This window comes from Schistocerca piceifrons, chromosome 10, assembly GCF_021461385.2.
Source record: "Schistocerca piceifrons isolate TAMUIC-IGC-003096 chromosome 10, iqSchPice1.1, whole genome shotgun sequence".
Classification (NCBI taxonomy): Eukaryota; Metazoa; Arthropoda; class Insecta; order Orthoptera; family Acrididae; genus Schistocerca; species Schistocerca piceifrons.
The window spans coordinates 33,355,030-33,370,158 of NC_060147.1; the positions used below are offsets into that span (position 1 = coordinate 33,355,030).

A 15,129-nucleotide genomic window follows, 5' to 3' on the forward strand; every position below is an offset into this window, starting at 1 on the left:
GTGTGTGTGCGTATGTGTGTCTATTGTTGACAAAGGCCGTTGCCTGAAAGCTTTAAGTGTGAAAATCGTTTTGTTGTACCTGTCTGCGACTCAGCGTCTCCCCTATGTCGTGAGTAGCAACTTTCTTTCTCATAATATGTTTTTACGACTCAGATTTTGAGTCAGTATATTTGTCGATACAAATTTTATGGGCAAGTAGTTTGATGTGCGGACAATATAAAATGTATGTGTGTGGTGAGAGAGGGGGGGGGGGGGTAACATTAAAATATGGGAACATTTTTGTTGTAGTAACGTTGAATCCGATATGCTTTTACAGGCTTCTAAAGGTGAAGTTGGGCGTGCTATTGATGTTGCCTTGGAAACTGGCTACAGACACATTGATGCAGCATATCTGTATGGAAATGAAGCAGAAATAGGGCAAGCTCTAAAAAAATGGTTTGACTCGGGGAAACTGAAACGTGAAGACCTTTTTATTGTAACTAAGGTGAGTAGTCAACATAGTAGCTTCATGTGCACAAACATCTTCAAACTCTTTATACTTTTTGCAATGTCCTTGGTGTCTGCTGGTGTTGACTGTAGCATTATGTCGTGCCATCATTTCATTTTCATTGTCACTGTTAGAAATTACTGATTTGTGATCATATAGTAATTCACCAGTAGCTGACATAACGTTTCATTGGTCAGTCCAGCAGTGTGCATTTTCTGGGATTTCGTTGCAGAGAAGAGCAGAATTCTTGACTTGTACTTACTAGTGGATACACACTGAAGGTAAACACGATTATGTTGTTTAATGTGAAAGTTGATGCCTAGTAATGTCTTCTGATACACAGAACATACGCTAGTAGAAAAATGTATAAAGGTATGGATATTTGTGCAAAAATTAACATTGTCAGTTGAAATAGGTGTGCCCAGTGTACATACAATAGTATGAGTTCCAGTATACCAAAAAAATGCAGTCAAATGGTACAACATTTGATGTCAGTCGTACAGTATATAACAAGATGTCAATGGACCACGTGGTAGAGGGTGGAACTTGGTATAGAGGGAGGAAGCTCTGTGTGGTGTTAGTGCATGCGTACAGGCCTTTACTCAGATAGGAAAAAGACACCAATAATGACAGTGTGTGTTGTGCACATAAACCATGGTTGTGACAATGCCACACAGAAAACAGTTATTATATGACCAAAAGTCAAAAATTGGTGTGTACAAGGAAATGGTTCTCTGTAATCGACAAACCACCAAGCGGTTGTGCTGTTCAAGTACAGTGATTGATAATTTCATTAGATTGGGCACTCGATATGGACAGAATGGAAAATATGAACACAGCAGAAAATTATTTCAGGGTTACTTTTGCAAAAAAAAGTGGCCGCAAACCATTATTCTTCTCAACTTGTTGCTGATTTACAGTTACCAGTATCTCCCAGATGTATATGACAAATTTCCTCAAATGATAAACATTTTGCATTCAAGAAGCAACTGCAGAAACCTACTCTAACCCCCAAAAGTAAACAGAGTAGATTGGAGTTTGCTGAAAGACACGTGTCATGGACTTCAGGATAGGATAAAGTGATCTTCATTGATGAGAAGAAGTGTAATTTAGATGGGCCGGATGGGTTTCAGTATTACTGGCATGATCTGAGAACAGAGCAACAAGTAAAAATGAGCAGAAGTTTTGATGGTGGAAATGTTATGATTTGGGCAGCCATCTGTGCTAAAGGTAAGTCACGCATTACTTGGGTGACTAGAATGAACTCTAACATGGAGATTGAGATTTTAGAGACAGAACTGATTTGATTGTATGAGGATCTAAGGGACAAAAGTCTAATGTTTCAACAAGATAATGCATCTGTTATTTTATTCATGGCAGTAATTTTCAGCAATTGAACTATTTTTTCAGGATAAATTTCAGTCATCAGTTCCAAATAAGTTACTAACTACCTGCTAAACTAAGTAAGTTTCTGTAATGTACTTTTTATACTTTTCATAAATATATAGCCAAGGTCCAAAGATTTATAATATTCCTACATCTACATCAATACTCCACAAATTACATGTAAGTGCCTGGCAGAGGGTTAATCAAACCACCTTCACAATTCTCTATTATTTCAATCTTGTACAGCGTGCAGATAAAAAGGAACACTTGTATCTTTCTGTATGAGCTTTAATTTCCCTTATTTCATCATAGTGATCATTTCTCCCTATGTAAGTCAGCATCAACAAAATACTTTCGCATTCAAAGGAGAAAGATGGTGATTGGAATTTCATGAGAAGATTCCTTCGCAGCGAAAAACGCCTTTGTTTTAATAATGTCCATCCCAAATCCTGTACCATTTCAGTGACACTCTCTCCCCTATTTCACAATAATACAAAATGTGCTGCCCTTCTTTGAGCTTTCTCGATGTACTTCATCGATCCCATCTGGTAAGGATCCCTCATTGCGCAGAAGTATTCTAAAAGAGGATGGACAATCGTAGTGTAGGCAGTCTCTTTAGTAGATCTGTTACATTTTCTAAGTGTCCTGCCAATGAAACACAGTCTTTGGTTAGCCTTCCTCACAACATTTTCTGTGCATTCCTTCCAATTTAAGTTGTTTGTAATTGTAATTCCTAGGTATTTAGTTGAATTTATGGCCTTTAGATTTGACTGATTTATCGTGCAACCGAAGTTTAAAGTATTCCTTTTAGCACTCATGTGGATGACCTCACACTTTTCATTATTTGGGGTCAATTGTCAATTTTCACACCATACAGATATCTTTTCTGAATCATTTTGCAATTTGTTTTGATCTTCTGATGACTTTACTAGTCGATAAATGACAGTGTCATCTGCAAACAACCTAAGACGGATGCTCAGAGTGTCTCCCAAATCACTTATATAGGTAAGGAACAGCTTCAGTTTTTTCTGGAATTTTACACTTGCAAAACACAGCTGCAGTCACCTATCCCACAGATGGTCACCTATGAGGGGCAGTCAAATGAAAACCAAACACCTGCCACAACAGCAGCATGAAAAGGTTCCATTTGAAAGTAATCCCCACATGTGTTAAGATATGTAATCGACTGGAAGACAAGACTTGTCTGACTGAAACCAACATCCACTCGTCTTTCTTCACATCAGTAAAGAAGCGATAGATATGGGCTCTGTGGAGGATATTGCAGTGTTTCCCGACCAAATCGCTTAAGTGTAGCATTCGTCCAATTGGCAGTGTGGTGGCATGTGTTATTGCACAACAGGATGATTCAATCTGACCACTTTCCTGGGTGTTTTGACTTTGTGGCACATCACATTTTCTGCAAAATGTTGTTGCAGCACTGGGCAATGATTGTGCACTTGAGGAACTTGACAAGCGCAGGACCCCTCCAGTCAACGAAGAAGGTTCATGTGACCTTAGCAGACTTATGTGAACAGCTGTGGATTTCTTTGTTGGGGGAGATGTGAGATGTTTCCACTGTAGACATTGCCATGTGCTCTCAGGCTGTCAGAATGCTATCATTCTTTCGAACTTGAATGGAACCGTTCTATGGTCCCTTTGTGACAGGTTTTTGGTTTTCATTTGACTGCCCCTTATAGCACCCATTTTGGTCACTTATAATTAGCTATTGTGCGTAGATTCCTCTCCACACTTTGAAATTTGTATTCCAGCTTGTAGTGGTGCATCTGTGTTTCTTCTGCTGTGACTATAGTTCCCCAGATATATAATTTGTTATGGCTATACCCATATACCTAAGATTTCCATTCTGTTGTACTCTAACAGAGCTTTCAAGAGAGACTAAGTTTTCCCTGCAGTTACACATCTTTCTGCCATCTCAAGCATTTTTTGTATAGGATAAGCATAAGAAAGAGTTTTATAGTCCTATATTTAACTTATTTCTGTGTCGAAACCCATTAAGGGTATTTGATGACCAGAAGGGAGTAAAGGGAAGAATTCCAGGGATTGAGGTGAATAGGAAAGACTATACACACAAAAAGCTTTTTTTTTTATACAATCGGCAACAGCACTCCAAACGAGGCACTGAATCACTAAAAAATGTTTATTTTTTTTTATAAATAGTAAATAGAGCATATAAAGTGTCAGTTTAGAACAGATGACAAATCGTGATCATTTGAAAACAAATTCTGCCAGTTGACTTAGAAGAGTAGACATGAGTAAATAGCTGGATAAGTGGGAGTAGGCATTGCTCTCTGAAGATTCTATATAAAGTTAATTATGTATATAGATAGATCATCTACAGGTTTTGATGAGTGAGTTTGCAAGTATCCAAATATGCAACACAAATGGCTGCATCTTTTGGCTTCATTTATTTAGAAACTTAAATTCTTTTACACTGCCACAGGACCGTGGATTTTAGTATTTGAAATAAATTTCAATGTGATACCTCTACCAGTTTTTGAGAAAAGAGTTCCTAACCTACAGATGACAGATGGCATAAAATATTTTTTTGTGATTGGTTACAAATTAACAGCTTTTGATTTTTTTAGTTATTACTACTGAGAAACATTGCTTTTTGCCAAATTTCATAACTCTAGGGCAACAGGAAGTATCCTATATGTTTTGATGGGTGAGAGTTTGAGTATCAAAACATTTGACATAAATGGTCACATCTTTTGATTACATTGACTTAGAAGCCTAAATTTTTTACACTGCCAAGGGATCGTGGATCTTAATATTTGACACGAATTTCAGTTTGATGCCTCTCCCTGTTCTTGAGGAAAAGATATATTGACAGGCAACAAAGTGATCCTATAAGGGTTCCATTTTCACTGATTGATGTTCAGAACCCTAAAAATGGAGACAAAATTTATGAGGTTTTTGTAGCCACATGTTGACATATTGCCTATTGGCTTTCATCTTGGAAGCTTCAGTTGAGATTTATTTAATGATTTTCCTGACCTTGCACCAGCAAGAGTGGTAGGCATTCATGAAGATTCACTCTCCATTGAAGGTGATGGACCAGAGTTGAGCCCACAGCTGGAGGTTATATTTGCTGTACACACAAATATCCCCTGGGGGAGGGGGGGGGGGGGGGGGGGGGGGGAGCATTTTCCTATTAACTGCCACTGTAGCTCCTCCATTAGTATTTACAACAGTCATCCACTTCTTTATTGTTAAAACTATTGTCATGTTCATAAATTTCAGCGGCTTCAGAAAAGAGGTGTGATTCATATAGTATTACATGTGCAAGATGAATATGTGAACCACAGAACCTCAAATTCAAGATGCGACAACTGGAGTGAATTCTAAGGAACAATGAGTACCTCTGCATTGACACAAAAAGTGTCATGAAACCTGACACCCTGCGAAATGAAATGTTGGATAAGTCCTTCCTGCCATTCGTCCCCAGGGTGACAGACAAAATCAGCTGTATATGACCAGACAATTTAAAGACTATATAGAACTAACCAAGATGACAAAAAAAAGTGTCTCAGATGAGCAAAGGACAAAAGGGTTCCAGGCAGATTAAAACTGTGTGCCGGACCGAGACTCGAACTTGGGACCTTTGCCTTTCACGGGCAAGTGCTCTACCAATTGAGCTACCCAAGTACGACTCACACCCCCTCCTCACAGCTTTACTTCTGTGTGAATCGTGCTTGGGTAGCTCAGTTGGTAGAGCACTTCCCACGAAAGGCAGAGGTCCCGAGTTCGAGTCTTGGTCCGACAGATGAGCAAAGGACAAAAGGGTTCCAGGCAGATTAAAACTGTGTGCCGGGCCGAGACTGGAGCTCGGGACCTTTGCCTTTCACGGGGTGGAGCACTGGGAAGGTAGGAGACGAGGTACTGGGAGAAGTAAAGCTGTGAGGACGGGGCGTGAGTCGTGCTTGGGTAGCTCAGCCGGTAGAGCACTTGGCCGCGAAAGGCAAAGGTCCCGAGTTCGAGTCTCAGTCCGGCACACAGTTTTAATCTGCCAGGAAGTTTCATATCAGCGCACACTCCGCTGTAGAGTGAAAATTTCATTCTAGAAACATCCCCCAGGCAGTGGCTAAGCCATGTCTCAGCAATATCTTTACTTTCAGGAGTGCTAGTTCTGCAAGGTTCGCAGGAGAGCTCCTGTAAAGTTTGGAAGGTAGGAGATGAGGTACTGGCAAAAGTAAAGCTGTGAGGAGGGGGTGTGTGTTGTGCTTGGGTAGCTCAGTTGGTAGAGTACTTGCCCACGAAAGGCAGAGGTCCCGAGTTCGAGTCTCGGTCCGACACACAGTTTTAATCTGCCAGGTAGTTTCGTATCAGGGCATACTCCGCTGCAGAGTGAAAATCTCATTCTGAAGAGGGTTCCAGTTGTAATGTCAGGAGTATACTGATTGCATTGTACATGGGAAAAAGTTTTATGTTGAAATAACTGGACAATCTATCAATACCAGCATCATCAAACATAAATTCTATTGCAGGGTGGGCAGGAGGAGATATTGACAGGAGGAGATATTGGCTGTGGTACAACATGCATTTGTTGAGACGGAGCACCCTATAAAAACACACAGTTGGGGAAGCCACTGAAATTCAGTCACATGACAGAAAGGGGAAATTGACCTGCATTCATGTGCTGCTGTGAATGACCATTGCAAGTAACATGGGGAGGACCAAAGCAATAATGACCAGGAAAAGGCTTTCAGATGTTTGCATGACAAGGGTGTACAATCTCTGGCTGTGGGTTCAAATATATTCTGCCACATGCAATTCAGATGTGTCCTTAAGAGTACTAGCTGCTCGTGCTGGCAAAACATAAAAATATCATTAAACAATTGTCAGCTGAAGACCCTGGGATAAAGGCCGACAGGGAATATGTCACAAAAAAGAAATGCAATGAGTAATTTCTTGGAATTCTTATGAAGCAATCTGCCAGTACTTAAGCCTGTCTATGTACTGGGTTGGTGCACTAATTCTTAGAGTTTTTCCATAAGTTTAATAATCACAACAGATACACATAACAGAGACTTTAGTAGTAAATAATATGTCCTTCTTCACTATTTACAACAGTCTGCCAATGCTGGGATAACTTTTTGATTCCAAAACTGTAGAAATCACATGGTTTTGAGATGAAGAACTCATCAAGCCATGTTTTGGGCACATTTTCATCTGGAAAGGAAGTTCCTTGAAGGTTGCTCAATAGAGAGTGGAAAAGTTGAAAATCTGAGGCCACAAGACCGGGTGATTAAGATGGGTACGGAATGACTCCCAGTCTAGCAGAATGAGGGCAGGCATTTTCGTGGAGTAGCATCACCTCTTGCAGTCTTCCTGGTTGTTCTTCTTGGATTATGTCTACAAGGCACCTCAGTTGTTGACAATAATTGCCAGCCGCGAAGGGTACACCACAAGGAAGCAGTTCATAGTACACCACACCATCGTTGTTCCATCAGGTGCACAACATTATCTTTTTTGAATGCATGCTAATCTTGGTACAAGGAGTTGCTGCTCTGTTTGGGCTCAATGATTCGTTTCTTTTCCTTATGGTAGCATAAAGACACCATTTCTCATCACAGTAATGATACAGGGTTGGAATGATCGGGTTTGTTCAAGAGCCAATTGATGCACGTATGACCACTCACTGGTTTTTGTGATTTTGGCTTATAGCACACAATACCCATACAACTGATTATTGAACCTTCCCCTTTGCATGCAAATGTCACAAAATGGAGGAGTGATCACAGTTCATCACATGTGCCAGTTCTCAAATACAATGACGTGGATCATTGTAGGTTAATGTGTTTAAATGATGTTCATCAAACAACGAAGGTCTTCCTGAATGTGGAGAGTCACTAATGTCAAAACAATCATCATTAAGATGAGAAAAACATTTTCTTGCCATGCTCTTCCCAATGGCATTATCCTCATACATGGCATAAGATGTTTATGGCTGCCTCTGCTGCTATCACCCCTCTATTGAACTCAAACAGAATAATATGTCGGAAAAGTTCTGATTTCTCCACTCAGTTCTCCATTTTGTAGTGTCCACAACTCCACTCACTATCTCCAAATGACAAAATCACAATATGTAAACACCAATAGCAACAGTGAACTACAAATTAAAAAATGAAATCGATAAATAAACCCACAGCTACCAGAATAGCAACATGCAAACAAAAATGCTATGAACTTGTCCACCAACTGAATAATTGCACATATTTTGTTCCTTATCAAAGATGTTAATGATGATGAGGGATTAACTGTATGATCCTTGTTGTCTTTCAGCTTCCAGCTATTGCAAACCGTGCAGAGTCTGTTGAAAAGTACCTAAAAAAATCTCTGGAAGCTCTGCAGTTGAATTACGTCGACTTGTACCTGATACACCAACCTGTGGGCTTCCAGGATGTGGGTGGTGATACTTTCCCAAGAGACAAGGATGGAAAAGTTCTCTTGGACATGAATACTGACATCATCAGCCTGTGGAAGGTAAGTTTCATTGCTGTTGTTGTTACACAATTATTGTGAATTCCATTGCATTGAGAGTCTTGAAGACATGCATTTTCTGACAAATTATTACTCCATCATATAATATAGAAAATTATAACAATGAAAACAACCAATTACTGATAAAATTATTTAATTGGATGGATAAAAAATCGACTTGCCAAGTGGTGGCAGAACACACATAAAAGATTGTTGTGATTGGCAAGCTTTTCGAGCCAGTGGCTCCTTCTTCAGGCAGAAGGGTTGAAGGGGAAGGAAGAAGTATGAAGGAAAAGGACTGGAGAGGTCTAGGAAAAGGGGTAGATACTGGTAACTCACAGTATCCCGTTGCAGAGCATGCTCTGCAACATAACATTTGTGACTTCAGCACCTGTTTCACCACATGCGCCATCTGGATTCTTCCCCCAGACACCAGTTTCTCAGAACTCAGCAGGTGGGAACTAGCACTACAACATGTACTTTGTTCTTGCCACCCACCTGGCCTTAATTTATGTTAATTTCTTCTGTCTCAGCTTTCTTCACTGTAACTAATCTCTGCTTCACTCCATTTGAGTTTTCTTCATCTTTTATTGTCTTTCCCGTCTATTTTTCACCACCCCCTTCCCACCTGTTACATACAATTATCCCAAAATCTACCCCTTTTTCTAGACCTTGCCAGTTCTTTCCCTTCACCCTTCTTCCTTCCCCTTCAAACCTTCTGCCTGAAGAAGGGCCCACTGGCTCCAAAATCTTGCCAATCACAACAGTCTTTTATGTGTGTGTTATGCCGCCGCTTGGTGAGTAGATTTTTTATCGATCCAATTAAATAATATATAAAATTGATTTCAATATAATAGAGGGAAACATTCCACGTGGGAAAAAATATATATAAAAACAAAGATGAGGTGACTTACCGAACGAAAGCGCTGGCAGGTCGATAGACACACAAACAAATACAAACATACACACAAAATTCAAGCTTTCGCAACAAACTGTTGCCTCATCAGGAAAGAGGGAAGGAGAGGGAAAGACGAAAGGATGTGGGTTTTAAGGGAGAGGGTAAGGAGTCATTCCAATCCCGGGAGCGGAAAGACTTACCTTAGGGGGAAAAAAGGACAGGTATACACTCGCACACACACACACACACACACACACATATCCATCCACACATACAGACACAAGCAGACATGTCTTCCCGTTATCCACCAGGCCTCAATCTCCGCTAATTTCAAGTTGCCGCCACTCATACCTCACCTGTCATTCAACATCATCTTTGCCTCTGCACTTCTGCCTCGACTGACATCTCTGCCCAAACTCTTTGCCTTTGAATATGTCTGCTTGTGTCTGTATATGTGTGGATGGATATATGTGTGTGTGCGAGTGTATACCCGTCCTTTTTTCCCCCTAAGGTAAGTCTTTCCGCTCCCGGGATTGGAATGACTCCTTACCCTCTCCCTTAAAACTGACATCCTTTCGTCTTTCCCTCTCCTTCCCTCTGTCCTGATGAGGCAACAGTTTGTTGCGAAAGCTTGAATTTTGTGTGTATGTTTGTGTTTGTTTGTGTGTCTATCGACCTGCCAGCGCTTTCGTTCGGTAAGTCACCTCATCTTTGTTTTTAAATATATAAAATTGGTTACTTTAATAAACAAATTTTATTCAAGAAGGTGATTTTTTTAGCAAGTGTGCTAATAATATCATTGTACATTATCAATGGAAGTAGCAATGTTAGAAACAATGACTCCAGAACTTATGTCATTTCCATCATAAATAAACTGGTTGTGGCTCCATGAAGCAGAAGTAATGTGGCAGAGCCTGGTTACAATTTTCTGTTTCTTGTATCAGACATAAAAGTACCTGACCTGCACAAAAATCCAAAAGGTTTTAAATAACAGACAGCTTGGCTGTTAACAAAGTCAGCACTGAGACAAACACTGAGCTCGACCAGAGACATACTGAGTCAAACTGAGTCACACGGCTGTAGCTGTGATAATTTATACAACTTTTTGACTGTATACACATTTTCATTCTCTGTTGTTGCGACTGTAACTACAATCAAGTGATGGAAAACCTAGGACGGATTAACCCTTCGACTACTGTGGATGAGTTAACACCTCACTTTCCACCGCACCCAGATGATGAGGATGTGTTTAAATTTGGCCCCTGGGTTTTCCTTAAGTGCTGTTGAGGTGTTAACAAGTCTCGTTCCACTGACTTCTGACTGCCACACATAAGTTATTTCCATACCTTGGTGAAAAAAAAAAACATTTTAAAGTATATGTCACACAACATATGTCCCTCTCTATGGGCTATCATTCGTGAAGAAACTCATTTCAAAATCTTGAACTGCTTATAAAATATGACAATTGTTATGACCACACAATTGGGCATTTCACATGTGACCATCCACTGGATATAAAATCCAGTAACTCGAGAATGAAATGAGATTTGTTGCTCTCAATTTTAAACAAAATTTCGATATTTTATCTGCATTTCACACACAGCAATGTATGAGCAACTGTAAGCAAAGTTTACACAGGTCATTTTTACCTTCGCAAGCTCTTTAACATTTTGTGCAGTGTTTTACTTAGTTTGAGGCAGTGCAGTAATTACGACAAATAAGAAAGTAAATTCAGCCCTCGATCGAGAGAAGATATCAGACTGTAAGATTTGCAAAAATATAATTTTTTCACCTAAGATTTTTCTTAAAATTGAACAATAAGTATTTCATCACAGCTGGAATGCCATCTCCGAGCACAGGTCACAGCATTTGGCGAGGAGTGCAGTGACGACAGTCTCGCTCGGCACGGTATGCACAGAGCACATCTGGAGCAGCAAAAGAGTTAACAGGATGCCTCAGTTAAAGCTCAGAATTTGCCTCGCTGCTCATTTTTAACACGATTGAGCTTTCTGTTACTGTACTCCCTCCTATTACCACTGACCAGTCCTTTCACAGGCATCTCCTACTCCATCAAAGGCAGAGCCACCCCTGAAAGCTGCAATGTGGCCTACCAACTTTGCTCCAATCACTGTGCTGCATTCTGAGCTGTCAGTCCACACAGGTGATCACTGCCAAAATGTGCCGAGCGGTGGCCAGACCACCCAGTTGCCGAGTGTGCCCCACGACACGTTGTGTTCGATTGTGGTAACTGCTTCACAGCGTGTGCCATTTGGGTTCTTGTCACTGACACCAGCTTTGCTGAAATGCACAGGGGGAAGCTGTCCCTGCGATATATCTTTTGTCCCTGCAACCACCCTGTCGCAAACCTCTGTCAGTCCCTGTCCTCCATCTCGCTCCATCCTCTCCCCTGCTCAGTGCACTTCTGTAGTCCTTTCTCTGCTTCTGTCCCCCTCCCCCCCCGTCCCCCCCCAAAAGCACAGCCTCCCGGTGCTGCACCTCGCAGCCCACCACCCTGTCCTGCACACTCCCTCAGGCAGTACTACAGCATCTTCCTCCACCTATGCCCTGCTACCCTTCCCCCTCACCTCTTCCATACACCTACTGCCTACCCCAGTGGAGATTGCTGCTTAACCCAAGCCGGGCCTCAGTGTCTTGAGACAACAGTGGCCATATGTGTTAAGTAATGTGTGTGTGTGTGTGTCTGTGTGTGTGTGTGTGTGTGTGTGTGTGTGTGTGTGCGCGCGTGCGGATGCATGCATCTGTGTGTGCACACGCGCGGAGGCATGCATCTGTGTGCACGCACACGTGCATGCATCTGTGCGCATGCACCCATGTGCATGTACATGCATGCATCTGTGCGCATGCACCCATGTGCATGTGCACATGTGTGCATGGACATGAGCATGAGCATGAGCATGGGCACTGGCACGTGCATGTGCTCATAAGCATGTGTGGTTTTGTGTTCATGCACTTGTATCCATTCATCTGACGAAAGACTTATTCCGATAGCCTGCTTTTAAGTGTGCCTGTTCACTACTTAGTGATAGATTGTTACTTACCATGAAGATGACACATTAAGCTACAGACAGGCACCATGAAAAGACACTTGCACATGATTTTTCAGCCAAAGCCTTCGTCAGAAAAAGAACAAACATGCACGTGCACCCACCTCTCCTCCCCCCCCCCCCCCACACACACATACACACACATTAGCCAAGCAAGTGCTACCTCAGCTACCTGGATTCTCCCCTCCACCACCAGTTTTTCTGAACTGCACAGATGGAAGTTACCTTAGAACACATATTCCACTACTGAAATTGTCCTGGCCTCAACCTGTGGCAACCTACTGTCCCCACATCATCAGTCCTACAGTTTCCACCCCCTCTGTCCTGTCACTTCCTCCCTATTCTCACCTCTCAGGCTCTTTGTGTGCTGCTTCCCCCTTCACTGCTCCTTTCCTTTTCGCTCCCCATTTCCCCTTCCTCACCTCCTTACCCCATAGCCTCCTGATTCTCTGCCAGACAGTACCTCTATCTCCCTCCACCTGTGCTCTGCCATCCCGTTGCCCTGCCCCCCCCCCCCCCCCTGCCCCCGCCCCCCTTCACATTGCTGCTTCTATTCTACACTATGTGATCAAAAGTATCCTGACACCCCCAAAATCATACATTTTTCATATTAGGTGCATTGTGCTGCCACCTACTGCCAGGTACTCCATATCACTGTCCTCAATAGTCATTAGACACCGTGAGAGAGCAGAATGGGGTGCTCTGCAGAACTCGTGGACTTCAAACGTGGTCATGTGATTGGGTATCACTTGTGTCGTACAACTGTATGTGAGATTTCTACACCCCTAGACCTCCCTGCGTCCACTGTTTCCGATGTGATAGTGAAGTGGAAATGTGAAGGGGACATGTACACCACAAAAGTGTACAGGCTGACCTTGTCTGTCGACTGACAGAGACTGCCGACAGTTGAAGAGAATCATAGTGTGTAATAGGCAGACATCTACCCAGACCATCGCACAGGAATTCAAAACTGCATCAGGATCCACTGCAAGTACTATTAAAGTTAGGCAAAAGGTGAGAAAACTTTGATTCGATGGTAGAGCGGCTGCTCATAAGCCACACATCACGCCGGTAAATGCCAAACGATCCCTCACTTGGTGTAAGGAGCGTAAACATTGCACGATTGAACAGTGGAAAAATGTTGTGTGGAGTGACAAATCATGGTACACAATGTGGCAGTCCAATAGCAGGGTGTGGGTACGGTGAATGCCTGGCAAACGTCGTCTGCCAGTGTGTGTAGTGTCAACAGTAAAATTGAGAGGTGGTGGTGTTATGGTGTGGTTGTGGTTTTCATGGAGGGGGCTTGCACCCCTTGTTGTTTTGCGTGAAACTGTCACAGCACAGGCCTACATCAATGTTTTAAGCACCTTCTTGCTTCCCACTGTTGAAGAGCAATGCGGGGATGGCGATTGCATCTTTCAACACCGTTGAGCACCTGTTCATAATGCACGGTCTGTGGCGGAGTGGTTACATGACAATAACATCCCTGTAATGGACTGGCATGCACAGAGTCCTGAGCTGAATCGTATAGAACACCTTTGTGATGTTTTGGAATGCTGACTTCGTGCCAGGCCTCACTGACCAACATCGATACCTCCCCTCAGTGCAGCACTCCGAGAAGAAGGGGCTGTCATTCCCCAAGAAACCTTCCAGCACTTGATTGAATGTATACCCACAAGAATGGAAGCTGTCATCAAGGTTAAAGGTGGGCCAAGACCATATTGAATTCCAGCATTACCGATGGAGGACACCATGAACTTGTAAGTCATTTTGGGCCAGGTATCCGGATACTTTTGATCACATAATGTATGTAACGGTTGCATTCCGGTTTGAGCTCCCAATAATGATGATCGTGTGTGTGTTTGAGGTGTACTAGCTTGTGTGAATAATTGTGTGGGTGTTTCCTTTTCAGACGAAAGCTTTGGCCGAAAGTTAATGTGTAAGTGTGTTTTCATAGTGCCTGTCTACAACTTAACATGTCATCTTAATGGTAACCAGCAGTCTCTTCTCATTACATTGTTGTTGTTACAATCTGGAGCAATATACAGGGTTAATATTAATAAAACTGACAAACTGCAGGACAGATTCCCTCACTGGAAGTGGAGGAAGAAAGTCTTATGAACACGTGTCCGGAAATGTGTCATTGCCACAGTAGATGGCGCTGATGAATGACGATTTCTCTGAACACATGCTGTGTATTTCGTGTATGTTGCGGGCTGTGTGATTGATCCAGCATGCTGTAAGCAGCAGAATGGTCTGGTATTCATGTCAGAATTAAGCTGAGATGGTGTTTGTGTACATCTGAGCAGATGAAAACTGCCGAGAGGCAGCACGGCCGTACTGAAACGAGTATCCTCACAGACACGCACCGCATCAGAGAACATTTCGAGCCCTTTTTCGGCTTTTCCATGATTGTGGGTCCTTTCAGACAGACAAACGTGCAGAGGGACAGTGGACTGTGAATTCACCAGAATTGGAGGACTGGTTTTATTGAGGTGAACTCTAGTACAACCTCCAGACAAGTGGCCAGCAAACATGATGTAAGCCAAATAATGATTATGGATATCACCAATTTAGTATTGTAGGGCAGCATGGAGGGTAAAAAGTCGTAGAGGGAGACCAAGAGATGAATACACAAAGCAGATTCAGAAGGATGTGGGCTGCAGTAGGTACTGGGAGATGAAGAAGCTTGCACAGGATAGAGTAGCATGGAGAGCTGCATCAAACCAGTCTCAGGACTGAAGACCACAACAACAACAACAACATCCCTGTTACCGCCCTTCATAGAT

At 42.4% G+C, this 15,129-nt stretch overlaps 1 protein-coding gene across 6 annotated transcripts in view; it reads left to right on the forward strand.

The window, feature by feature from the left end:
- The window catches only part of LOC124718888 (1,5-anhydro-D-fructose reductase-like), a 99,865-nt gene that overhangs the window by 35,582 nt on the left and 49,154 nt on the right, over window positions 1–15,129 (forward strand). For all 6 annotated transcript variants that reach the window (XM_047244528.1, XM_047244533.1, XM_047244530.1 and 3 more), the window contains exons 3-4: window positions 317–484; window positions 8,180–8,380. In XM_047244528.1, coding sequence (XP_047100484.1) covers window positions 317–484; window positions 8,180–8,380 — 369 coding nt within the window. The remainder of the gene's footprint in view (window positions 1–316; window positions 485–8,179; window positions 8,381–15,129) is intronic.